The sequence below is a fragment of the Orcinus orca genome, chromosome 3 (assembly GCF_937001465.1).
Source record: "Orcinus orca chromosome 3, mOrcOrc1.1, whole genome shotgun sequence".
NCBI classification, from domain to species: domain Eukaryota; kingdom Metazoa; phylum Chordata; class Mammalia; order Artiodactyla; family Delphinidae; genus Orcinus; species Orcinus orca.
In genome coordinates this window covers 158,351,723-158,377,542 of record NC_064561.1, presented here as the reverse complement: position 1 = coordinate 158,377,542, position 25,820 = coordinate 158,351,723, and the positions used below count along the sequence as shown (strand labels likewise).

Here is a 25,820-nt window from a genome sequence, read left to right as displayed (position 1 = left end):
TAATAACAATAGTTATGCCTCCATTTTGATAGTTGAATGTTATATTTATCTTTCTTTTCTTACTGCATTGGCCGTAGCCTCTAGAATAATATTATATAACAATGGTGATACTTAATTTCTAATATCTTGTCAGAAGTAGATGTTAAAATATTCTTTAGTTTATGAAGTGTGGTTTTAAAAATTGGAAGTGAGTATGAGTGTTATCAAATATATTTTATCTGTACTTTTAATAAATTTCCTAGTATTGAGCCATTATAGTATTCTTGGAATTAAGCATAGTTTGTCATGATTTTTTTTAGATGTATTGCTGATTTTAACTTTTTAGTGTTTTATTTACGATTTTTGAATCTATACTCATGAGATTAGACAGTTTTCTTGCATTCAGGTGGTATTGTCAGATTTTAATATCAGGTTAATATTAGCTTTATAAAATTAATTGGGACACTTTCCATTGTTTTTATGCTCTAGAACAGTTTATATACCATAAGAATATTCCTTGAAACAATTCAACTCTCGATCTGGACCTAACTTCTTTTCAGAGGTAATTTTTGGAAAATTGAAAAACAAATCTATTTTGAAATAATTTTAGATGTACAGAGAACTTTAAAAAAAATAGAGTTTGTGTATACTTTTTGCCCAGATTCCTCTAATGTTAACAATTTAAATGGGCATAGTACAATTATCAAAATAAGAAAATTAACATTAGTACAATACTACTGACTAAACTACAGGCTTTATTTGAAATTTACTACGTTTCCTCCGAATGCTCTTTTTCTGTTCCAGGATCCAATCTATTTAGTTGTGTGTTTTCTTTTTGTTTGTTTGTTTGTTTTTTTTGCAGTACGCGGGCCTCTCACAGTTGTGGCCTCTCCCGTTGCGGAGCACAGGCTCCGGATGCGCAGGCTCAGCAGCCATGGCTCACGGGCCCAGCCGCTCCGCGGCATGTGGGATCCTCCCGGACCGGGGCACGAACCCGCGTCCCCTGCATGGGCAGGCGGACTCTCAACCACTGCGCCACTAGGGAAGCCCAGTTGTGTGTCTTCTTAATCTTCTCTAGTCTGTGATAGTTCTTCAACCTTTCCTTGTTATTTATGACCTGACACTTTGGATAAGTCTGTTATTTTGTAGAATGTCTCTCAATTTGGATTTATCTGGTGTTTTCAAATGATAAGTTGAGTTTACACATTTTTGGCAAGAATACTACAAAAGTGGTGCTGTATCCTTCTCAGTGCAAAATACGAGTGCATAAGAAGTCATGTATATGTATATACATAGGTATATGACTTACTATTGGCTTTATGTATGTATGACTTATTGTTGGTGATTTTTGGGACAACTTTTTAAAACTTATTTTTCCATTAGTTCAGTTTTTCTGCTTCTTGAAAACTGAATTGCATGGAGTTATACAATGTGCTCTGATACAATCTACCAAATCCTTGGTTTTTCTTTTTTCAAATTTTTAAAAATTTATTTATTTTATTTTTTAAAACTTTTTACTTTATATTGCAGTATAGTTGATTAACAATGTTGTGATAATTTCAGGTGTACAGCAAAGTGATTCAGTTATACATATACACGTGCCTATTCTTTTTCAAATTCTTTTCCCATTTAGGTTGTTACATAATATTGAGCAGAGTTCCCTGTGCTATACAGTAGGTCCTTGTTGGTTATACATTTTAAATATAGCGGTGTGTGCATGACAATCCCAAACTCGGTAACTATCCCTTCCCCCGACCCTTTCTTTCTGGTAACCATAAGTTCGTTCTCTAAGTCTGTGAGTCTGTTTCTGTTTTGTAAATAAGTTCATTTGTATCATTTCTTTTTAGATTCTGCATATAAGTGACATCATATGATATTTCTCTTTCTCTGTCTGACTTACTTCACTCAGTATGACAATCTCTAGGTCCATCCATGTTGCCGCAAATGGTATTATTTCATCCTTTTTAATGAATGAGTAATATGCCATTGTATATATGTGCCATATCTTCTTTATCCATTCCTCTGTCGATGGATATTTAGGTTGCTTCCATGTCTTGGCTATTGTAAACAGTGCTGCAATGAACATTGGGGTGCATGTATCCTTTCAGACCATGTTTTTCTCTGTATATGTGCCCAGGAGTGGGATAGAGGGATCATATGGTAGTCCTATTTTTAGTTTTTTAAGGAACCTCCATACAGTTCTCCACAGTGGCTGTACCAATTTACATTCCCACCAACGGTGTGGGAGGGTTCCCTTCTCTTCACGCACTCTCCAGCATTTATTTTTTGTAGATTTTTTGATGATAGCTGTTTTGACTGGTGTGAGGTGATATCTCACTGTAGTTTTGATTTGCATTTCTCTAGTAATTAGCGATGTTGAACGTCTTTTCATGTGCCTCTTGGCCATCTGTATGTCTTCTTTGGAGAAATGTCTATTTAGGTCTTCTGCCCATGTTTTGATTGGGTTGTTTGTTTTGATGATATTAAGCCACTTGAGCTGTTTGTAAATTTTGGAGACTAATCCCTTGTTGGTCACATCATTTGCAAATATTTTCTCCCAATCTGTGGGTTGTCTTTTTGTTTTATTTATGGTTTCCTTTGCTGTGCAAAAGCTTTTGAGTTAAATTAGGTCCCATTTGTTTATTTTTGTTTTTATTTCCATTACTCTGGGAGACAGATCAGAAAAAATCTTGCTGCAGTTTATGTCAGAGAGTGTTCTGCCTATGTTTTCTCTAAGAATTTTATAGTGTTCAGTCTTACATTTAGGTCTTTAATCCATTTTGAGCTTATTTTTGTGTATGGTGTTAAAGAGTGTTCTAATTTCATTTTTTTTACATGTAGCTGTCCAGTTTTCCCAGCACCATTTATTAAAGAGACTGTCTTTCCCCCATTGTATAGTCTTGACTTCTTTGTTGTAGATTAATTGACCATAGGAGTGTGGGTTTATTTCTGGGCTTTCTATCCTATGCCATTGATCTATATTTCTATTTTTGTGCCAGTACCATACTGTTTTTTTAAAAAATTTATTTATTTTTGGCTGCATTGGTTCTTCGTTGCTGTGCGTGGGCTTTCTCTATTGTGGTGAGTTGGGGCTACTCTTCGTTGCAGTGTGCAGGTTTCTGATCACGGTGGCTTCTTTTGTTGTGGAGCATGGGCTCTAGGCTCATGGGCTCAGTAGTTGTGACTTGCAGGCTATAGAGCACAGGCTCAGTTGTGGCGCATGGGCTTAGTTGCTCCACGGTATGTGGGATCTTCCCGGACCAGGGCTCGAACCCGTGTCCCCTGTATTGGCAGGCGGATTCTTAATGACTGTGCCACCAGGGAAGCCCAGTACCATACTGTTTTGATGACTATAGCTTTGTAATATAGTCTGAAGTCAGGAAGCCTGATTCCTCCAGCTCCATTTTCTTTCTCAAGATTGCTTTAGCTGTTCAGGGTCTTTTGTGTCTCCATAAACATTTTAACATTTTTTTGTTCTAGTTCTGTGAAAAATGCTATTGGTAATTTGATAGGGATTGCATTGAATCTGCAGACTCCCTTGGGTAGTATCGTCATTTTGACAGTATGGATTCTTCCAATCCAAGAACATGGTATATCTTTCCATCTGTTTGTGTCTTCTTTGATTTCTTTCATCAGCATCTTATAGTTTTCAGAGTTCAGGTCTTTTGTCACCTTAGGTAGGTTTATTCCTAAGTATTTTATTCTTTTTGATGTGATGGTAAGTGGGATTGTTTCTTGAATTTCTCTTTCTGATCTTTTGTTGTTAGTGTATAGGAATGCAACAGATTTCTGTGTATTAATTAATTTTGTAACCTGCAAATTTACCAAATTCATTGATGAGCTCTAGTAGTTTTCTGGTACCATCTTTGGGATTTTCTACATATAGTATCATGTCATCTGCAAACAGTGACAGTTTAACTTTTCTTTTCCAATTTGGATTCCTTTTATTTCTTTTTCTTCTCTGATTGCCATAGCTAGGACTTCCAAAATTATGTTGAATAAAAGTAGCAAGAGTGGACATCCTTGTCTTGTTCCTGATCTTAGAGGAAATGCTTTCAGCTTTTCTCCATTGAGTATGATATTAACTGTAGTTTTGTCATATATGGCTTTTATTATGTTGAGGTATATTCCCTTTGTGCCCGCTTTCTATAGAGTTTTTATCATAAATGGGGCTGGATTTTGTCAAAAACTTTTTCTGCATCTATTGCGATGCTCATATGGTTTTTATTCTTCAATTTGTTGATGTGGTGTATCACACTGATTGATTTGTGGATTTTGAAAAATCCTTGCATCCCTGGGATAAATCCCACTTGATCATGGTATATGATCCTTTTAGTGTATTGTTGGATTCAGATGGCTAGTATTTTGTTGAGGATTTTTGCATCTATGTTCATCAGTGATATTGGCCTGTAATTTTCTTTTTTTGTGACATTTTTGTCTGGTTTTGGTATCAGGGTGATGGTGAGCTCATAGAATGAGTTTGGGAGTTTTCCTTCCCCTGCAATTTTTTGGAACAGTTTCAGAAGGATAGGTATTAGCTCTTCTTTAAATGTTTGATAGAATTCGCCTGTGAAGCCATCAGGTCCTGGGCTTTTGTTTGTTGGGAGTTTTTAAATAACAGTTTCAATTTCAGTGCTTGTGACTGGTCTGGTCATATTTCTGTTCTTCCTGGTTCAGTCTTGGGAGATTGTACCTTTCTTAGAATTTGTCCATTTCTTCCATGTTGTCCATTTTATTGGCATACAGTTGCTTACAGTAGTGTCTCATGATCCTTTGTATTTCTGTGGTGTCAGGGTTTTTCTGATTATATCCCCTTTCTTTTCCCTTTTACAGCCTGGTTGCTTAGGCTTTGCGCTCGGCTGTCAGCCTGCCTGAGAGTCTGTGCCATGTACTAGCTCTTGGCAAACTGACATAACCCTGCCCTTCCCCTGCAAGTCTTAGTTTCTTCTAATGATAATAATAGTACTTATCTCATGGCATCAGGCTGAGTAATAACTGAGGTGGTGTATGTGAGAGAAACAGAAAACTGCTTGGAACATGATGAGTGCTTAGTAAATGTTCACTATATTTACTATTAATTTTAGTTTACTTTGACCATTACATATAGTACTTTAAAAGTGATAAGTTTGTACATTTTCTTATGGTGCAGTTATATAGCTTGATTTAGGCCATACTTTTTTTTTTGTGTGTGTGGTATGTGGGCCTCTCACTGTTGTGGCCTCTCCCGTTGCGGAGCACAGGCTCTGGACGCGCAGGCTCAGCGGCCATGGCTCACGGGCCCAGCCGCTCTGTGGCATGTGGGATCTTCCCGGACCGGGGCACAAACCCGTGTCCCCTGCATCGGCAGGTGGACTCTCAACCACTGCACCACCAGGGAAGCCCTAGGCCATACATTTTTTTGTTACCCAATTAGTCAACTTTTATCTAGTACATCCTAAGGACCTGGGTGCATTAGGAATTATATCTGCCTGCAAATAACCAAGACTTCCAGCTATAGTAATTTAAACAAATGTAGAGGTTTATTCTCTCAATTGTAAGAAGTGCAGAGGTGGGCAGTCCAGGGCAGAATGATGGTTCCATAATGTCATCAGGGACCCAAGCTTCTTCTTGTTTTCTACTCCCTCAATCCTAGTGAATGGCATCCATCCTCAAGATCATGAGATAGTGGCTAGGATTCCAGGGATTGTGTCTTAATTCTAGGCAAGACAGAAGGGGAAAGATGAGAGGCAAAAAGAGATCCTTTTCAGTTGACTCAGTTCTGTTTGAAGGGCTCTCTGGAAGCCCCACTCATTAACTTTCGCTTACGTATCATTTGCTACCCGTGGTTGAGAGGGGGGCCAGGAAATGTGTGCTTTTAGCTGGGCTCACTGCTACCCCACATCAATTCAGGAATCTGTTACTAAGGGAGTAACAGAGAGAATGGATGTAGGGAGGTTTGCCGCAGACCCTGAAGCACTTTTCCTCTTCAGAGTAGAAGCAGTAAATAGAATCTTATGGCAGGCACAGTGACCTAGACCAAGGTTCTGGTGTCTGTCACTCATAAAGGACTTTCTCTGAGATTTTTATACTCTAAGAATCAGATATATTATCCTGAAAATTTCTCCAACATCCTCTTCTCCCTGTGCTTCCTCACATCAAAGTCTACACCAGTTCTAGAAAAAGGCTCTGTTTTAAATAATACTTGAGATTGGTTTTTTAAGAAAACATATTGATAGCGTGTCCATATTTACTGATTATTAGATTGTCTTGGTGAGCACTCAGAAAAATTCTCAGATCTGCCCCAATTATATTGTTACAGGAGTTCTGAATGTATTATGAGGGAATTCAAGTGATGGAAAATAAGATTGAAAGGAGAGGTTTTAAAAAAATCCAGAGTGAAGATGATATATATTGCGCTGCAGGGTTTTGAATAGCACCTGTTGGCATTTTCATTCGCTGGCATTATGTTCTTTGGATGTAAGTTAGGTGGAAAGTCATTTGCGCAATCTTGTCTGGGACTGTAAGGTTATTGTAGAGCTTTCCTGACTTCCTGAGAACACAGAAGCACTCAGTAAGGTGAGGATGGGAGAATTCCAGGGCTGGTCATGCACATAAATTACTTGACTCGCTAAAAGTAGAAAAATGGCAGAAAAACTGGGGAAGGGTTGGATTTATATTTTGCTATTAAAGTGATATATTCCTGTTATAGTCAGTTTAGGGTAATGAGAAAAGAGAAGGAATTCTCACACAGTCTTTCAACTGTAAGAGTTGTTAAACCACGTTTAGACACTTCTTCCTCTGATCTTTCTTCCTCTGTTACTTTTATTTTTAACATTCTTGTCCTCCACTGAATTTGAAGTTTTAAATCTTAGAACACACCAAACTTTGATGAGATGAATGAAGAGCAGGCACCGCACTGGAGTTTGGAGGCTGGCTTGCGTTTGAATCCTGCTTCTACTTATTAACCAAGTGACTTCGGGCATGTTAATCTCCTTGAGCCTCAGTTTCCTTATCTGTAAGATGGGGATCATACTTAAATATTCCTCATAGAGTTTTCATTAGGATTAAAAAATGAAATGCTCCAGGCAAAGCCATTCACAATGGCATCGCTCAGTAAGTGGTGCTGTTATCACTGATGGGAGAATCTGGACCAGCCTCGCTCAAGGCAAGCAGGTAACTCCTGGGTATTTGGAGAGGTTGGGGTGAGGCAGGGTGGTCAATCCTTTTGTCTCACTTAATTGGCTTCCAGAGGGCAAGAGCCACGTACTCTGCAGCCAGCCCAGGTGTACTCCAGGCATCATTTTTTGGATGTAGTCTGTGATGTCTCAGCTCCGTCATTCAGCACACATTTACCGAAGGCTTTCTATGTGCTGGGTCCTCGGTAAGTACTGAGAGCTACAGGATGACACAGTTATCCCAGTACTGCCGGCTCTTGCCAGCTCCCTGGCCGCAGGATTGCCAAGCACAGGGCTTGGTGCTGAACAGGTTATTTCCTCTTTCACAAATATTCTGTACCCTTCTCACTCTAAATGCGAGCTTGGGGCTCCATGATGTTTAAAACCAAACCAAACAAAGAAAGCAAATTCACTTTCCCTTATTCCTGAAGCAACTGCAAGCATCACCTTCTCTGCCCTACTTCTCATTAGCCGACTTCTTTCTCCTCTTCTTAATCCCTTGTTCAGGACCATTGTAAGAGTATGACAACAAGACCCACCACTCCTCTGAGAGTGTTAGGTCGCCGCTGACCTTCTCATCACCAAAGCCATCAGCCTTAGTGCAGACTGTGCCTACATGCCTCTAAAGCAGTGTTGTCCAGGGGAACTTTCTATGATGCTGGCTGTGTCCTACTGTATTGCCCAGTACAGGAGCCACTGGCCACATGTGACTATTGCACATTTAAAATGTGGCCAGTGCGAGTGAGAAACTGAAATTTTATTTAATCTTCAGTAATTGAAAGGTAAGCAGTCACCCATGGAGCTAGTGGCTGCTACAGTAGAGCTATATACAGCTCTAGTCCTTGCCGTACTGTTTCCGCCCATTTCTTTCCGGAAACCCTGTTTTTCTTAGCTTTGGTGGTACAGCATTCTTCGGGCTTTCTCTTAGCTCTTCTGTCTCCTTTTAGTCCTTTGCCCACTAAAAACAGCGTCCCCAAAGTGTGTGTGCTCACCCTCCGCCCTCTGCTTCTGGGTACTAAGTATAAGACATATGGACGCGACAGCCAGCATTCTCTCTAGCCCTCACTTCTCTTGCTGGCTTCAGACCCCTCTTTCCAACCCCAGCCTGGTGCTGCCCCTTGGGTGCTCTGTAGTCAGTCACCTTGGATTGACCATGACCCTAACTGATATCACTGTCATTTCCGTGTCCACGTAACCCCTCCTCCTCCCTCTGGCTCTGCTATTTCTTCTGACAACCATTTGCTTTTCCCCTCTGGCATCACTGGTGACGCGCGTCCCTCTCGGCTGTCGTTCACTCCCTCACTCTTGTAGAGTCTTCAGATTCCTCTTGCACAGCCCTCTGCATTCATTCTCAAGGGCCCTCCCTCTTTTTATGATTATAAAAGCAGTAAATATACTGCTGAAAATTTGCTAAAGTCAGAAAAACACATAAAAAAAGAAAAGAAAAGAAAAGATGCCTGTAATTCTAACCACCCGGAGAGCCATGTTCAATTTTTGGGGGGGTGTGACTTCCCACATATAACCTCTGGTAACCCCTTGCCTGGGTTACTGTGGCTGTGAACCCTCAGCGTCTCCCAGTCTAATCCATTGCTATTTCCCAAGGCATGAGTCTGATCATGTCATTCTTCTGTTCCGCGCGTAGATCTCCAGAGGCACCCAGTGTCTGCTGAATTAAACTTGTCCCCACTGATGGGGCATCATGCCAAGCCGACCTCTGCTTTTCCTAGGGTTCAGTGGCCCTGAGAGGTTACTGACACAGTACAATAAGAAACACACACAAAGCAGGAAGTCATAGTATCGGTTATGGTTGTGACTAGATACCTATTTAGTTTGGCTTACATTTACTAAGCACTTTTGTTTCCACTCTTCTTTCTTTCTTTTTTAAAATTTTTGTTTGTTTTTATTTTTTGGCCGTGCCACACGGTAGTGTGGGATCTTAGTTCCTCGACCAGGGATTCAAACCCATGCCCCCTGACCACTGGACCGCCAGGGAAGTCCCTTCTTTTTTTCTAGAAAACGAAACCCCAAGATCATTACCTTTTAGATTGTGGTAGACAGATTTATTGTACTGTATTTCACTTCTTTCAAGATAAAAAAAAAAAGTTTTTTCCATATTAGTAACTAAGATAGTTGCTGTTTCCAGTTCTATGTGAATTACACAGCATAATACCCTATAGGGTTATTTCCTTTCTTGTGCCTGGAGGGTTCTCTTACTCAAAGCCGAGAAACTCTGACCCTCATTGCCTAAGAAACACCATTCCTGCTGATTCTTGATACCTCGAGTCAATTAAAAAAGAATCAATACATGTGGATTGCACACCTAGAAGAAATGGGTTCCTTCATGGGTTGAAGATGGACATTCTTAGAATTTGGGGTCTTGCTGGCAAATGGATTTGGCCTCTTGACAGAAGGCTGTGTTGTCCATGTCTTCAGCACCCAGAGGGGTTGGCCCTGGCAGATGACAGTGCCACACAGCTCGCTTGCCCTCTGAGCAAGCGCCGGCATAGCTGTGGCCTCCCTGGGGTTTGGGAGGTTTCATAGTGGAGGAGGAGGACTTCATCAAGTTTTGTTCAGTGGCTTGAAATTTACTCTTGTGCTCATTGCGAATGGATCGAGCTCTTAATGAATTCTGTCCTTGACTCTGTCTTATTTATCTTTTAACAGCTCCCTGGCACATACTAAGCAATTAATAAATGGCTGCTATTTTTAGGATTATGATTAAACAGATGCCTCCACAAACAAATTCTTTGTCTCTGCCTTTTCTCATGCTCCAGACAGAGGTTCCCAGCTGCCCACTGGATGTCATGCACATTTGCACCTCTGCCCGTGCCGTAGATTCTGCCAAGCATGCTTTTCCATCCCCTTCTCCTCTTATTAAAATCCTATTCACACATTTAGGGCCAGGCTGATGCCTCCTCCTGGCATGAAATTTCCCTCTTTGGAGCTGGTTACCTCTTCCTCTGTACTCTGCGTGGTTTCCATGTACCACCGCCCGCCCCGCATAGTAAGCTAACTGTTACCCTGTAATGACTTCAGGTGTTTACATGCCCATCTCTGAATCCCCCTCTTGAAGTGGTGGAGACTGTTCAAAACGTTTATGGTGCCCACTGTGCTGGCTGTCACAGAAACTTGCACGTAGTTCAGTTAATCCATGTTTGTCTGATTTAAGCTATGATAGAAATTCCAAAACCACCAGCTCCTAACTGAACTTTTTCTGTAAGAGTAGAGCAAGGGCCATGGAGCCCTGGCTGCACATTCCAGAAGCATCTTCTCTTAGCCGCTGGACTCTGGGCATCTGCACTGGACTCTGGGCTCAGGGCAAACAAATGACTGTGATGTTGGACTCCAGCTGGTTGAATGCCTTGTTGTATTTGCAGAGATCTCAAGAACTCATAATGATAATTCACAGAATTATTATTATTATGGTCAAAAGTTAGAGGTCCATGTTTCCTTTTGGGGTCCTGCAAGCCACATGTTTTCTCAAAAATGAAATAATAAAGAGAAGAGGAATGATTCTTATCCATGTAATTTGCCTTTGCTTTTGTGAAAGGGAGAGCTGTGAAGCAGCGGGGTACCCAGCTTCTGAATGCCTCAGTTTCCTCATCTGTAAAATAGAGAGGATAATTGTACCCACAGTCACGGGATCTTGTGAGGATTAAATGAGTTTATAAATATAAAGTGTTCAATAATTAAGCTTTTATTATAATATATATATACATATATATATATACACTCAATAAATGTTAGCAATTTTTATTTTATTACTATTGATGCACAGATCGACTTGTCCAATAAATAATCTTTTTGATGTTGCCAGCACTAGAGAGATATAAATCCTCAAGTTCACCTAAGCTACTTTTCAGTCTGAAGAGATTCGAGAAACATTTCAAGAAATATCAATAATCTCAAACCTTTTTTTTTTGGCGGTACGCGGGCCTCTCACTGTTGGGGCCTTTCCCATTGCGGAGCACAGGCTCCGGACGCGCAGGCTCAGCGGCCATGGCTCACGGGCCTAGCCGCTCCGCGGCATGTGGGATCTTCCCGGACCGGGGCACGAACCCGTGTCCCCTGCATCGGCAGGCGGACTCTCAATCACTGCGCCACCAGGGAAGCCCTCAAACCTTTTCCTTTTAGCACCAACTTTATAATACTCGTGTTGTCGTACGTAGCCATCCCTGCCTTCCACATCTACATAGTGTCGGGTTTACTGTAGCGCAGTAACATCTTGGTTGACCTCCAGAGTTGATTAAAAAATATTAAAAACTAAGTGTGAATGGAAAGGAATAGACCTACTGCTTACTCCTGCAGTGCTGCAATTCTCGGGGGCTGAAAATTAGTTACAGGGTTATTATAAGGCAATGAACCCAACAGTGCTTTTGTTTCTGCCTCACATTTCAAGGAACACGTGTTCTTCTCCTTTGAGGATCTTGACATTGTCACTTTCTATCCAAGTGCAAAACTGTGACAATACCTCCTGCCCCAGCCACCAAAAGAAACATGTAGAGACACTTCGCAGTTGGAAAGGGAGAATGGCCCCTTTATGGTGACTGGCTTGGAATTGTAAATATTTTTCCTTCTCCCGTAGGAGATGGCTCATGGAAGAGAGGAGACAAACACGACTTTGAAGCTAAGCAGGCGTACTCATCCCTCCAAACAATCACTCTACTGAGGACAGTGAAACCTGAGTTTGAGAAGTTTTCCATGGAGGTGAAAAGTTCTGTTGAGAAGCAAGGGCTCAGTGAGGAGGATTACGTAAGTAACTGATTATGAGTCTAGACCTTCGCATCCTGAAAACAGTCTTCGAATTAAATCAGGTGTGATAAAGCGTCCTGTTCTGAACCATTCCTAGGTTCTCGTCTGAATGTCACTCTTGCTTCCTGTGTTTTTTTTTTTTTTTTTTTTTCTGGCCAGCTCTCCTCCCTCCTCCCCACCAGGCGCCCATCACCCCACGCTTCACTTACACTTTGCCCGCTGCTGAAGGAAGGGAAATTGCTTTCTGTGGGTACTTGTGGTCATGCTGAGCAGAGATCTGGAGACTTCCATCACCTATTCTGCTAGGAGCGTGTTGGAGGAGAAGACGGATGAAGGATTGCCAAAGTTTTGCATGCCTGATTTTTCCAGAGCTTGGTGAGGAAGGTATTTTGGATTTTAGAAGGCTCCTTCTTTTGGCAATCTGTCTTAGCTTCGTGGCCAGTCTGCTTCTCTCTTTTGTGGCCGTGTTGTCGCCTCCTTCTGCTGCAGGCTGTTCCCTACTGAAGTATTCCAGAGTGTCGCACACCATTAGTGAGGTTGTTACTCATGCCTCTTCCAAGAGTGGACTGGAGTCAGGAGCTCAGGCCAGGCTCAGGATTAAGTAGAGGGACACCTAGCTGTGTGATCTGGGGCAGATTCCTCAGTCTCCCTCATTCAGATGAGGATGGGAGGGTTACAGATAATCTAGCTGAAGTCTTTAGCACTGTCAGGTCAAAAAGTTGGAACTCAATGAATGGTGCCTCTTTTGTACTATTGTTATAAGATCATGCCTATCTTTATAGGAATTTGCTACCAAATGACATACAAAGTGTCTTATAAACATGCATTAATGTCTTAAATGCGATTTATATATTATACACGTATCATTTAAAATACCTTTTGACTTTCTAAATTAACACTGTCTTCTAGATATGTAATGTGAGCCACAAATGTAATTAAAAAGTTTTTAGTAGCCACATTAGAAAACGTTAAAAAAAACAGATGAAATTAATTTTAATAATACATTTTATTTCACTTAAATAGAAAAAAATCATTTCAACATTTAATCAATGTAAAATTATGACTGAGATTGTATATATTTTTTGCTTGTATGAAGTCTTTGAAATCCAGTGTGTATTTTACCCTTACAGAGTATCTTAATTCAGTTCAAGTGCTCAGTAGCAATAAGGGGCCAGTGGCTGTCATGTTGGGCAGGGTGTTCTTAATTATGAAAGAAGTAGAGCCCAAGTTTGCAGAAACCTATGATAGTATTGTCATCATCCGAATCTTTTGCCTCAGGAATGTGAAAGGACACAAAGGACATTGTAGTTCTCTTCAGTAGTTCTGCCAGAGGTGGCCTGTGTCAATACTGAAAACATCCAAGTCTTTTACCTATGCCACTGTATGTTACTTTAATTTACTGGGTTCATATTAATTTTCTGGTTTAAAAACTCAGAAATGGTGTCCTTTTGTCTAACCTCTTTCCTAAGGTTGTTGAAGTTCAAGTATTTCGGTACAGGTCGTCCAACATGATGATACTTAGTGGGCAAAAGTTGGCATTCCATTGCACTATCAGGTACATCTTCTTGGTCATTAGTTATCCTGTGTTCAGAATGTTAAATCTTATTTTAAGGGTAGTCTAGGCAAGATCTCCCTGGAAGGTGTACCTACTCCAAAGACCCGTAATACATTCCAAATCCAATACTGCTGCTTTAGAGATTATTTGTAGTTGTAGATTACAATATCGCTTCCCTCTGATGGTGGGATCATTAAAACGGATTTTATACATAAATAAAAATGATAATGTAGAAATTGGAGCTCCTCATAATGACTTACTCTGTCTTTCGTAGTTATGTGTGTTTTAGCTGTGCTCTTTTGAGTGCCACTGCAGCCGTTTATCAGGTTAGTTTAGACAGGTGGTTGTGGTGAGTATCGCGGAAGAGGGAGATACGGGGCCTCGCGGAGGCTAGAGCTTGATCTCCTGCAGCGGGAGATGCTGGAGCGGAGTAACAAGGCTTGGTGGTCTTCATCCTAAGCCTCAGCTCTTTCCTCATTCTTGCTGCTTCTCATGGGTTGAGACAACTCATGGGTTGTCTCATCTACTTAGAATTTCTGTTAGTGACACCCATCGTGAGCTCTTCAGTCCTTGTTACTGGATCTCAAATCCAGCAACTTTGGTGGACTCTATTCTAAAGTTTTACCATGCATTTTCTAAACAACCACAAGACCTGTGAACAGTAACAGTTTTGTTTCTTTTCAGTTCTTCTTTTAAGTATGCTTAATCAAGAGATATTTAATTACATTGTCTATTAAATTAAGTATAATTAATTAAATTAAAACTTTTAATGATACTGGCTAGGATCCCAATACAGTATTGAATATAAGTAGTGGTAGTGGGCATCCTTGCCTTGTTCTGAACTTTAAAGGGAACAGCATGTAACAGATTTCATATCTGTTCACATCACCATTTAAGTGTGATGTTTACTGTGGGGTTTTGGGGAAAGAGTCTTTATTAGATGTGGAAGTTCTCTTTTATTTGTTTTTATTTGTTGGTGAGGTTCTGTTCTGGCAAAATGATTCCCTTTATTAGGATAACTGAAACAAAAATAGCACAGAAAACATAAAGATTCACATAATGTAGATTAGGAAAGGATCTGGACACAGGTTTTTTCTTAACTGAAGTATAGCTGATTTACAATGTTGTGTTAATTTCTGCTGTACAGCAAAGTGATTCAGTTATACATATATATATTCTTTTTCATGTTCTTTTCCATTATGGTTTATCACAGGATATTGAATATAGTTCCCTGTGCCATATAGTAAGACCTTGTTGTTTATCCATCCTATATATACTAGTTTGCATCTGCTAACCCCAAACTCCCACTCCATCCCTCCCCCACCCCCCTCCCCCTTGGCGACCACATTTCTGTTCTCTATGTCAGGACACAGCTTTTGATTGTAGGCATTGTAAACTAAATGATATCCTTGACCCCATGTCATGTATGCTAGTATCACAGTCATCAGATTAGCATGTGGTTGGTGTCTTTGGAAAGCTTGGGATCTTCTCAAGATGCAAAAATTTGGAGCTTAAAAAATTTTATAAGGCTATACTGAAACATTAGAAGGATGGAATGGCAATGGTATTTTTTAATAAAATTATTATTATATATTTTAAATTTACCAAATTTTGTTATTAATGTTGCTTTGTTTCTCCCCCTCTCTTGTTCTCCCTCTCCTTCTCTCTTTCTCCCTACCTTCATCTCCAACTCTTGCCTTCTCTTTTTTTAAAGTGACTTTTAACTGAGATGAGTGCAAATTTACATGCAGTTTTAAGATGCAATATGGAGACATTCCTCGTATATAGTGCCTAGTTTTCCCCAGTGGTAACATTTTGGAAAACTATATGTAAGATCACAACCAGGATATTGACACTGATACAATGCACTAATTTTACTCACATTTCCTCAATTTTGTTTGTACTTATGTGTGTATGTGCATGTGCGTGGGTATTCAGTTCTGTGGAATTTTATCACCTGTGTAGGTTGGGGTGTTTGAATATTATCAAATGCGTTTTCTATATCTATTGAAATAATCAGATTTTTTTCTTCATTCTGTTATAATGTGGTGAGTTGCATTACCAGGGTTTTCCCCCTGAACCCCAGTTTTATTGAGATATAACTGACATATAACATTGTATAAGTGTAAGTACAACATAAGGATTTGATATTTGTGTATATTGAGAAATGATCATCACAATAAGTTTGGTTAACATTGATCATCTCACATAGTTACAAACAAATTTTTTTTCTGGTGATGAGAACTATAAAAATCTACTATCTTAGTAACTTTCAAATATACAATACAGTATTGTTGACTATGGTCATCTTGCTGTACATCTCATCCCTGGAATGTATTGATATTTATCTTATAATTGGACATTTGTATCTTTGAACCACCTTCATTACTAGAGTTTTCTAACTTTAATAATCTCTGCACTCCTGAAATAACTCTGCTCTCTCTCTATACCAAGTCTTAAACTCCTCTATTTCCCAGTTCATGTCTTGGAGAATATAATTGTGGTTGAACCTGTACAAGTTTGCCTTGGTGGAGATTTCCATGCTGGGTTGTCTCAAAGGCTATTGGCAGCCTGTAGATTAGGCTCTCTAGGTTGGAAGTCCACTCCTGTTTCACTCATCTCTGGTGGGTAGTTGGGCGGGTACAGGTGTGCGATGCGATGGAAAATAGGATTGCTTAGGGCTGGGCTATCATTGGGGCTCTGGGTGTTGCATGTACTGTAATTGTCTCATTATTACCACATGTATCTATGACAGTGTCTCCGCCATTCCTTTGGGTACTATAATAGTATTTTTAAAAGTATATTTGTCCTTTTACTAGTGAACCTGGTGGAAACCTTATCTATTCTGATGCATCATCTTTTAATAGGGCCCATTATATTGGGAGATGGTATAGCCTGATGGTTAAGTGTGCAGGCGTGGGGTTTCACAGACCTAGCTCTGCGTCTTACTGTTTTGGTCTTGAGCATGTTTCTGAAACTGTGCCTTAGTTTACTGACTCTAAAATGGGGATAAATAATTTTTAACTGACAAGGTCACTGAAAGAACTCAAGCATTGTATGTAAATAATATTGAACACAATGCCAAGCACTAAGTAAATATTCAATACATGGTAGCCATGATTTCTCTTACTTTTGTTTCTCATATTCCAGGCCAACGTAACCAATGTTTATGAGGCTTCTGCATGTCAGTGTTCTCCCCAGCACCCCTGCTCATCCTTCAGAAGTTAACTCAAACACCACTCTCTCAGGATGTCTTTTCCTGACACTCCAGACGAGTCTCACACACTCCGCTCCTTTCTATCATAGCATGCCTCTCTGGTTGTAACCACACGTCTATGTGTGGGATTTTTTTAAGTTAACGTTGGCCTCTTTTGCCAGACAGTAAGTTCCATGAGAGCAGCAACCATGTCTGTTTCTGTTCACTCTTGCATCCCCCTTACTGTATGCTCGGCACATAGGACGCAGCCGATAAATGTAATCTATTATTATTATGCTTATTATTTGGGGTTATTACTGGACCAGAAGACATCAAATCCAAGCCCCTTCCTGTACAGTGGTGAAAACTGAGGCCCAGGGAGGTGAGGTGGCTTTTCCAAATGTAACCGCTATATTGCAGTCAGTACAACAATGCTGGGTGGTGACAGAGTCCTGTGCTTAGACCTTATCAGGTACACAAAGCCAGGAGTTCAGATCCACTTATACTGTGGGAGATGGTACTGGGGGGTAGTAATGGGTTTTTACAGTGGGGATTCTGAAGACCTTCTAGTGGGCGGCATCAGAAATCTGAAGTTAGAAGTAAAGCCCCACTGGAGAGGCCGTCAGATATCAGTGGGACTCCCAGCGTGGCTCAGACAAGTGCTTGCCAAGTGTCTGTCTAGCCTCCTCTGGTGGGGTTCTGTCTTGCAGCCAGGGTGGTCTTTACTGCCTTTCCCTTGGGCTAAGCCAGCACAAAGTCCTTCTGGAGACTCAAGCCCCACAGCAGGAACAGGAGGCGAGAGGGGCTGGGCCGACAGGAAGCCCTGCTGCGATGTCTGGGTCAGGCAGAAATGGCCCTTGTACCTTGGCCCTCTGGAGGCTTGACGGGCCTGCTTGGCCGTGACCACGGCGCTGAGGGGAAGCCTGTGCTGACTGGAGAAATCTCAGGCTCACAGGGTCCAGTAGGCGTCGATGAGGGTCCGAAGGAGGAAGATGGCCACCGACAGCAGCATGTTTTCCGGTTCTCCTGCCGAAGCAGCTGCAGCTCCTTCTCATAGTCGGAGGCTTTGTTCATCAGGCTGCTTTTCTCCTTCTCCAGAAACCTCCTGGCCTCTGAGCCCAGCTCCGCCCCGTAGAGCCCGGAGTTCACAGCCTCCAGGTCCCTCCGACGTGACAGCTTCTTCTCCAGCCCATCGATCTCTAGAGCGATGCCCAGATTCTCCAGCTTCTTTTTTTTTTTTTTTTGCGGTACGCGGGCCTGTCACTGCCGCGGCCTCTCCCATTGCGGAGCACAGGCTCCGGACGCGCCGGCTCAGCGGCCATGGCTCACGGGCCCAGACGCTCCGCGGCACGCGGGATCCTCCCGGACCGGGGCACGAACCCGTGTCCCCTGCATCGGCAGGCGGACTCTCAACCACTGCGCCACCAGGGAAGTCCTCTAGCTTCTTTTTAGTCATGTTACTTGCCGGGTTCCCGGAGTCATTACTGGACGCTCTCTGGTGGTTTATATTGGGTCGCCCACATGTGCAGTGGCTCTCACTCCAGGGTGTCTGGATGGAGCTGTTTGGCCTCTGCCACCGAATTGTTCCAATTCTAGAGCACTGGTATTTGGTTTTAGAATGCGCTGTGTGGTGGCCAAGCCAAGATTAGTTGCATCCCCTGACTCCTGGTCAGTGGCTTTCTTTATCCACTACATCAGTCTGACCTTTTTAACAACAATGTGCCCAATATGGGGGCAAACCCATGACCCGAAGATTAAGTGTCTCAGGCCCTACAAGTGAGCCCGGCAGGCGGCACAGGCAGGAGCGCTTCCTTCCTTTTCCTGCCCCCTGCCTGCCCAAACACACACTTTTAACATATCAGTTTCTCTTTACTCTTTCACATACTTGACAAAGTCCGGCTAGGACTCCGTCTCCTCTCCATCTGCAGCGATCTATTTTGCCTGTTTTCTTCTGAAGTGTAAACCACCATTTCCTAAATCAGCAGATGCTGTTTATTGAGCACCCCAGGGACCATGGCTGTGAACTTGATCCTGGACCATGTAATGGTCCCATCTTGGGTGGGATCTTCATCACCTAAAAATACTTGAGCAAGTATATAAATATCCATGGCCATGAGCTCTGGGAGGCTACAAGAGCTGCATTCCTGTGCCAGCACAGATTGGAAACATCATTCACTTCAGTGTCAGCACTCTGACACACTGATGGCATTCACACAAGTCTGGACAGTTTATCTTGCAGTAGACCAAATGTGGCACATGTGTGAAAATATCCATGTTTCTAGAGAAATGAAATCAAACACGGTGGAGTGGGTTCACTTAGTTCGTTAGTAGGAGGCTCCCTCCAAATTCATCCAGCTTTCCATGACCTCTTTAAGTGGATGAGGGTTTCCTGAGTTAGGGTGCATTAACTCTTTACAGTTCTGTGCAAAAGTTTGTACGTAAGGGCACATGTGTATATTTCTGGAGAGAGGGGCCAGCACCCTTCATCTGATTTTTAATGGGGTCAATGTCACAAAAAGGTAAGAATCATTGAACTAGACCAGAGTTAGTCAGCATACCATTTGACCAGTTACTGTCCCAAGCCCTATTTATTCCTACGGATAGGGTACAACATTGTGCAAGCAGGACTGCATTGAAAAATCACTCCCCTGGAAGAAAATGAAGAGACACCTGAATGCTCTAACATTTTTTAATCTTATATTCTAAAACCATTAGTTTTATTTCTGAGATGAAAGAGATACTAATTCATTTATTTATTCCTTCATTCTGAACTAGGGAGTCAGTCCAGTCTTTACAACTACCAGTGTTTTCACATGAGATCTTTAAGAGGTAGACTTAACTTTGTCCCAGCTACTATTTCTCAGTTTAGACTGAGCCAATGTTGGAGACCTCTTTTCCCCTCTGGCAGCTGCTCTGACTTCTCGGTCCTGTAAATCCCACTCTTGGCTTTGCCCCATTCTCCTATTGTGTTTGGCACTTCTGAGACCCATTCACTGGCTGGCCCTTTAACAGTTGGCTCTGCCCTTGGGTGAAGCTCACCCTCTTTCCTTGATGTTGTAGTTGTTTAAATCAAAACGATACATGATTTTCTAGATTGAATACAATGAAAGAAGACCCACACTGAATTAAAAATGAATTCATAATACTCTGAGAGTTAAGGCAAACACAAGTCTCCCATTCTGCTCTTCTCCACTCCTGACTGCCATTCTTTGGAGGCCATAATCCTTAACGTTTTTTTTTTTTTTTTTTTTTTTTTTCCTTTTTTGCGGCACGTGGGCCTCTCACTGTTGTGGCCTCTCCCGTTGCGGAGCACAGGCTCCGGATGCGCAGGCTCAGCGGCCATGGCTCACGGGCCCAGCCGCTCCGCGGCATGTGGGATCCTCCCGGACCGGGGCACGAACCCGTGTCCCCTGCATCAGCAGGCAGACTCTCAACCACTGCGCCACGAGGGAAGCCCTCCTTAACGTTTTTATTGGCCTCTGCTGATTCCCTTTATATTTCTAAAATAGCTTATCTATATTGATGTTTTGAATATTAAAAATTTTGATATTATTTTGTGATTTTGTAAAATGGAAAAAGATTTAGCTCCTTTATACACTCTTCCTCTACCAATACTTCTTTTTCCTCCCATCCTCCCAATATTTTGTGACATAATTTTTAGTTAAAGGTATAGTCACAAAATAAAATTTGAAGCTAAAAAAATAGAGCTTTTATTATTATGACATGCATATATATGTATATGTATTTACAACTGAATCATGTAGTGTTCTATGATTACATTTCTTTTCCTGCCTAGCTTTTTGTTTTTTCTGCAGTTAGTAATTTCCTTGGTTTTTTACTTGCTTCCATGTAATTCTCACTATTTCATTCTTATTCCCTCAGCCAAAAATTTTGGATAATGACGTTTCTTTTTTCCCCCTTTTGTCTTCCTGCTCTAGTTTAGAGTAATTGCTTTCTTCAGTACCAACCTTTAGTTCTCTCCTGTACTGGATCCTCTTTTTCTTGGATATCAAATCTCCTTCTTTGTTGAATTTCACCTTAGTTTTGAAGGACAGGGGTGCAAGGATTCTTTGGTATATGCAAATCAACCAATGTGATACACCATATTAACAAATTGAAGAATAAAAAGAACCAGCTTTTAGTTTCATTGATTTTTGCTATTGTTTTCTTTGTTTCTATTTCATTATTTTCTGCTCTGATTTTTATGATTTGTTTCCTTCTACTAACTTTGGGTTTTGTTTGTTCTTTTTCTCTAATTGCTTTAGGTGTAAGGTTAGGTTGTTTATTTCAGATTTTTCTTGTTTCTTGAGGTAGGATTGAATTGCTCTAATCTTCCCTCTTAGGACTGCTTTTGCTGCACCCCATAGGTTTTGGGTCATCGTGTTTTCATTGTCATTTGTTTGTATATAATTTTTGATTTCGTCTTTGATTTCTTCAGTGATCTCTTAGCTATTTAGTAGCATATTGTTTAGCCTCTATGTGTTTGTGTTTTTTTTACAGTTTTTTTTTTTCCTGTAATTGATTTCTAATCTCACAGTGTTGTGGTCAGAAAAGATGCTTGATATGATTTCAATTTTCTCCTGCTGAGAGAGGAGAAATTTACTGAAACTTCATTTGTGACCCAAGATATGATCTATCCTGGAGAATGTTCTGTGTGCACTTGAGAAGAAAGTGTATTCTGCTGTTTTGGGATGGAATGTCCTATAAATGTCAATTAAGTCTATCTGGTCTATTGTGTCATTTAAAGCTTGTGTTTCCTTATTTATTTTCTGTCTGGATGATCTGTCCATTGGTGTAAGTGAAGTGTTAAAGTCCCCCACTATTATTGTGTTACTGTCAATTTCTTCTTTCATGGCTGTTAGCATTTGCCTTATGTATTGAGGTGCTCCTATGTTGCGTTCATAAATATTTATAATTGTTATGTCTTCTTGGATGGATCCCTTGATCATTATGTAGTGTCCTTCCTTGTCTCTGTGACAGTCTTTATTTTAAAGTCTAGTTTATCTGATATGAGTATTGCTACTCCAGCTTTCTTTTGATTTCCATTTGCATGGAATATCTTTTTCCATCCCCTCACTTTACCTGTATGTGTCCCTAGGTCTGAAGTGGGTCTCTTGCAGGCAGCATATATATAGGTCTTGTTTTTGTATCCGTTTGGCCAGTCTGTGTCTTTTGGTTGGGGCATATAATCTGTTTACATTTAAGGTAATTATCAATATGTATGTCCCTATTACCATTTTCTTTATTGTTTTGGGTTTGTTTTTGTAGGTCTTTTTCTTCTCTTGTGTTTCCTGCCTAGAGAAGTTCCTTTAGCATTTGTCGTAAAGCTGATTTGGTGACGCTGAATTCTCTTAGTTTTGCTTGTCTGTAAAGCTTTTGATTTCTCCATTGAATCTGAATGAGATCCTTGCTGGGTAGAGTAATCTTTGTTGTAGGTTTCCCCCTTTCATTACTTTGAATATATCCTGCCACTCCCTTCTGGCCTGCAGTTTCTGCTGAAAAGTCAGCTGAAAACCTTATGGGGATTCCCTTGTATGTTACTTTTTGCTTTTCCCTTGCTGCTTTTAATATTTTTTCTTTGAATTTAATTTTTCTTAGTTTGATTAATATGTGTCTCGAAGTGTTTCTCCTTGGGTTCCCCCATTTTTTCAACTCTTCCAACTTCTTTTATTTTCTGTGATTGCCACAACTTTATCTTCCAACCTGTCTACTGAATTTTTAATTTTTGATATCATATTTTTAATTTACAAGACCTCTTTTTTGTTCTCTTTTAAAAGAATTACACACTGACCTTGTTTCCTGGATGCAATATCTTCTTTTCCTGAGTATACTCTTTCATCAGTTCTAGAATATACTTCGTTCACATTTTAACTTATCTAAAGTTGAGATTCATTTTATAATTGGTGGGCTGTCATAATTTTTTCTTTCTAAGGGCACATATAATAAAGGTGCTTCATATAATTGCAGATATTTCATCTTTGTTGAGATTTTTTTAAAGTTTTCTTTTACTTCCTGCTTGCCTATTTCTTTCAAATTCCTTTCTAAAAATATTCATTTTGAATTCTTTCTCTTTCATATTATAAGCTTTTCTTAAACTGTTGGTAATCCTTATCTAAGTTCTGTGTGCATGGGAACTTGTCTAGTGGTGGACTTTATTGTAGGGTGATAACATGTCAAGTTGGCTTTTTCAAAGGGTTATCCCAAATATGATTATGTGAGGGTTGTTTCTCTTAGGCTGGTCAGTTTCAATAAATAATTCTCCTCCAAATAACTTCTTGAGAGTCATAAGCCTGCCCTACATTCTGGGAGCCTAGAAAGGGGGGACTCTCACCTTTAGGATTGAGGACTTTTCACTTACACCTCAATTTTCAGTATTATGCTTCACCCAATCTCCAGCTGTGCCTTGTACCCTCCCAGTCGGATCTTCGTGTCAACATATTCAGACAATAAATCTCCTGTCTTCTGCCTGGATAGGAAGGGACAGTTTCTTCTCTGTTTAAGGCTTGGGGGTGGGGGGATCTGACATTTAAGTGCTTCTTGTACAGATTTTCAACTAATCCCAGTATTTCCAACCCCACTGCATCCCTGCCTCCAGAGGTAACTAGTGTCTCCAGGTTAGAGCCTCTGGACTGGAGTTCTTTGCTTCTTGTTGGAATTCCCTGTCACGCTCCCATGCACACTTGGATTTAGGTTTCTCAGGTCTGTTGAGTCACCTACCCCTTTCCAACTTCCAAACTTTTTTTGACTTTCCTCATCTACTATTTCCTTCCTGTACTCTTTCAACTGGTAAACTTACATCTTAAAAATTTCATTGTCATTTTAGTGGGGATTTTGCAGGGAATGTATGTTTCAATGGTTGTGACTTACTGAAGTCTCTCAGTACCAGGCAAGTATGCAGAGATGGTGGCGCCATCTTTATTTTTTGGGGGTGGTGGTGGTTGTGGTGATCTGGTTACATTCAAAGCAAAGAAGGAAGAGGAAGGGAGAGACAGAGTGTGTGTTTGAGAGAGGGGGTCAGTGTATTTCTTTTAGTCCAGAATGCTCTTGCTTCTTTAGAAATTCCCACTTGGTTACAGCTTCTCTTCTAGTGGCTACTTAATCTTGATTTATTAGCTCAGTGCTTTCTTTCTTACCCTCACAGATATGCCTGCCCTCTGTGATTCTTCAAAAGCAGTTGTACAGAAGCAACACACATGAACAATAATATATACTCACTAAGAAAAGGCTTGTTCTTTTACAGGTTTGTCGTACTAGTGTATGAAGACTTTATTTTACTCTGTGTCCAGGGCTAAACTGTTTCTTCTAATACAGCTCTTATGCCAGTGTCATTGGAAAAAGGAACACGTATAGGAATATCATCTAGGAAACCTGGTGCCAGTGTAAGTAGAAGTTTAGGTTTTAACGTGGATTTTTTAAAAAGCTAAGTTTTAAGGTTAAAAAATGGAATATTTACATAAAAATAATGGGACCTGTTTGTGTCCTGGTGGGTTATTTGTAATTTATCACAATGCAGTGGTAGCAATTTTGCACCCTTTCTAGAATCTCTTAGGACTCTCTTATTGTACAACAAAATACTTCAGAAAAAAGTGAAAACATTGGAAGACATAAACTTGTATAGAGGGTTCCAACATGGGACTCAGTCACCTTCCAGTGCAACCTTGGGTAGTAGAGACCATCTCCTCTGAAGAGGATCTGTTCCCTAGTAATCTCCAATGTTGCAGACAGCATTATTCTAGAACCAAAGGCAATCCAGCTGGGAAAGGAGCTGTAGGAGAGAAGACAGCGCTCCTGACCCTGGACTTGGGCTGAGAAGGCCCTTGGCTGGGTCCCTTTACTTCTTAGGGCTTCCTCTGTTGTAAAACCAGAGATTGGGGCCACCGCCTCAAGGGGCTTTCCCATTCCCAGGTTTCTGTTATTATATGTTGAAAGTGTTTTTCTAACTTTAGTCTTAATTTAGATGTTGTTATTTCATTGTCAATATCTGGATATGGAATTTACTTACCCTTTATTGAAAAATCACAATGTAACAATCATCACAACCCACCCACCTGCATTTTAGGAGAATTTTATTCTAGTAAAGTATTCTGCTGCTTATAACATTATATCATAAAAGTCTCTTGGAAATTTTCATTACTCCAGCTTTAAAATACAAAGGACCAACTTTTCTTCAGCTCCAGACTGGTCACCGTTCTGCAGCCTGAAACCCTTTGTATATGCAAAACTCATCTTTGTGTACACAAACTAAGTAATTGCAATGTTCTGCGTCCAATTTGCATTTGCAGGGATCCAGCTGCAAGTGTCGTTTTGCAAACACAAAATAGAGCCTGGTTTTTAAGAGTGGTTTAGATGCATTTTTTAAAAAAGTATTTCTCCAGTTAATCTCAGCGATGGCTTTTTGATGTTGTTGTTAAAGAAAGGTGTTTTAGTTATAGAGAATGTGCAGAGTCCATTTTTTTAATGAAATAATGCTGCACCCTTGGTACTCTGGCTTTCAAATTCAGTTTCATACTTCTTAATGCGACCTCTGTTCTTGACTTGGGGTAGAATTTGGTAAATGCTGTTTTTATTTCTAACCAGGTATTCTGAGCAGGAGGTGATTTTATAACCTTGGATATTTGCTCATTTGAGGTTAGCAGGCCACCCATAGCTTGTTTTTTCTCCTTATTTAAAAGTTGAAAATTTAACTAATTAAACAAATATTCCGGCAGTGTCTGATGCACAGCAGAATTATTAGGGAGGTGGGATGTGTATTGGGCCATTCCTCCCTCCCAGGTTTCCCTCTGACACTCGAAAACGAAATGGGAGCCTGGAGCCTGCATCTTATCTAGCCACAGTATTTGAAAAGAGACAAGGTTTAATAAGTCATTGTTTAGATAGGCCAGGCATTACATTTTGGAAAGTCCAAAATGTTGAGAAACAACACTCTCATTTCCTTCAATGAGGGGAAGGCCCAGCAGTAAAGCTGTCTAATCCAGCTTGTGTTTTGACACTGGTTTTCCACAGATGCAGTGTGGGAGGTGTTATCAGTTGAGAAGTTATCAGCTCATCAGTGAAATCTTGGCTGGGCACTTCCCCCCTTATTGTCTTATATACTATCATTTAATTGGAACTGGATACTCTTTTTTTTTTTTTTTTTTTTTGGCGGTACGCGGGCCTCTCACTGCTGTGGCCTCTCCTGCTGCGG

At 40.7% G+C, this 25,820-nt stretch overlaps 1 protein-coding gene and 1 pseudogene across 2 annotated transcripts in view; one reads left to right on the top strand and one right to left on the bottom strand.

The window, feature by feature from the left end:
* Positions 1-25,820, top strand: part of NPR3 (natriuretic peptide receptor 3) — a 66,165-nt gene that overhangs the window by 13,186 nt on the left and 27,159 nt on the right. For both annotated transcript variants that reach the window (XM_012531652.3, XM_004266026.3), the window contains exon 3: positions 11,719-11,885. In XM_012531652.3, the coding sequence (XP_012387106.2) occupies positions 11,719-11,885 (167 nt within the window). The remainder of the gene's footprint in view (positions 1-11,718; positions 11,886-25,820) is intronic.
* Positions 17,282-17,875, bottom strand: LOC105747807 (coiled-coil domain-containing protein 167-like; annotated as a pseudogene).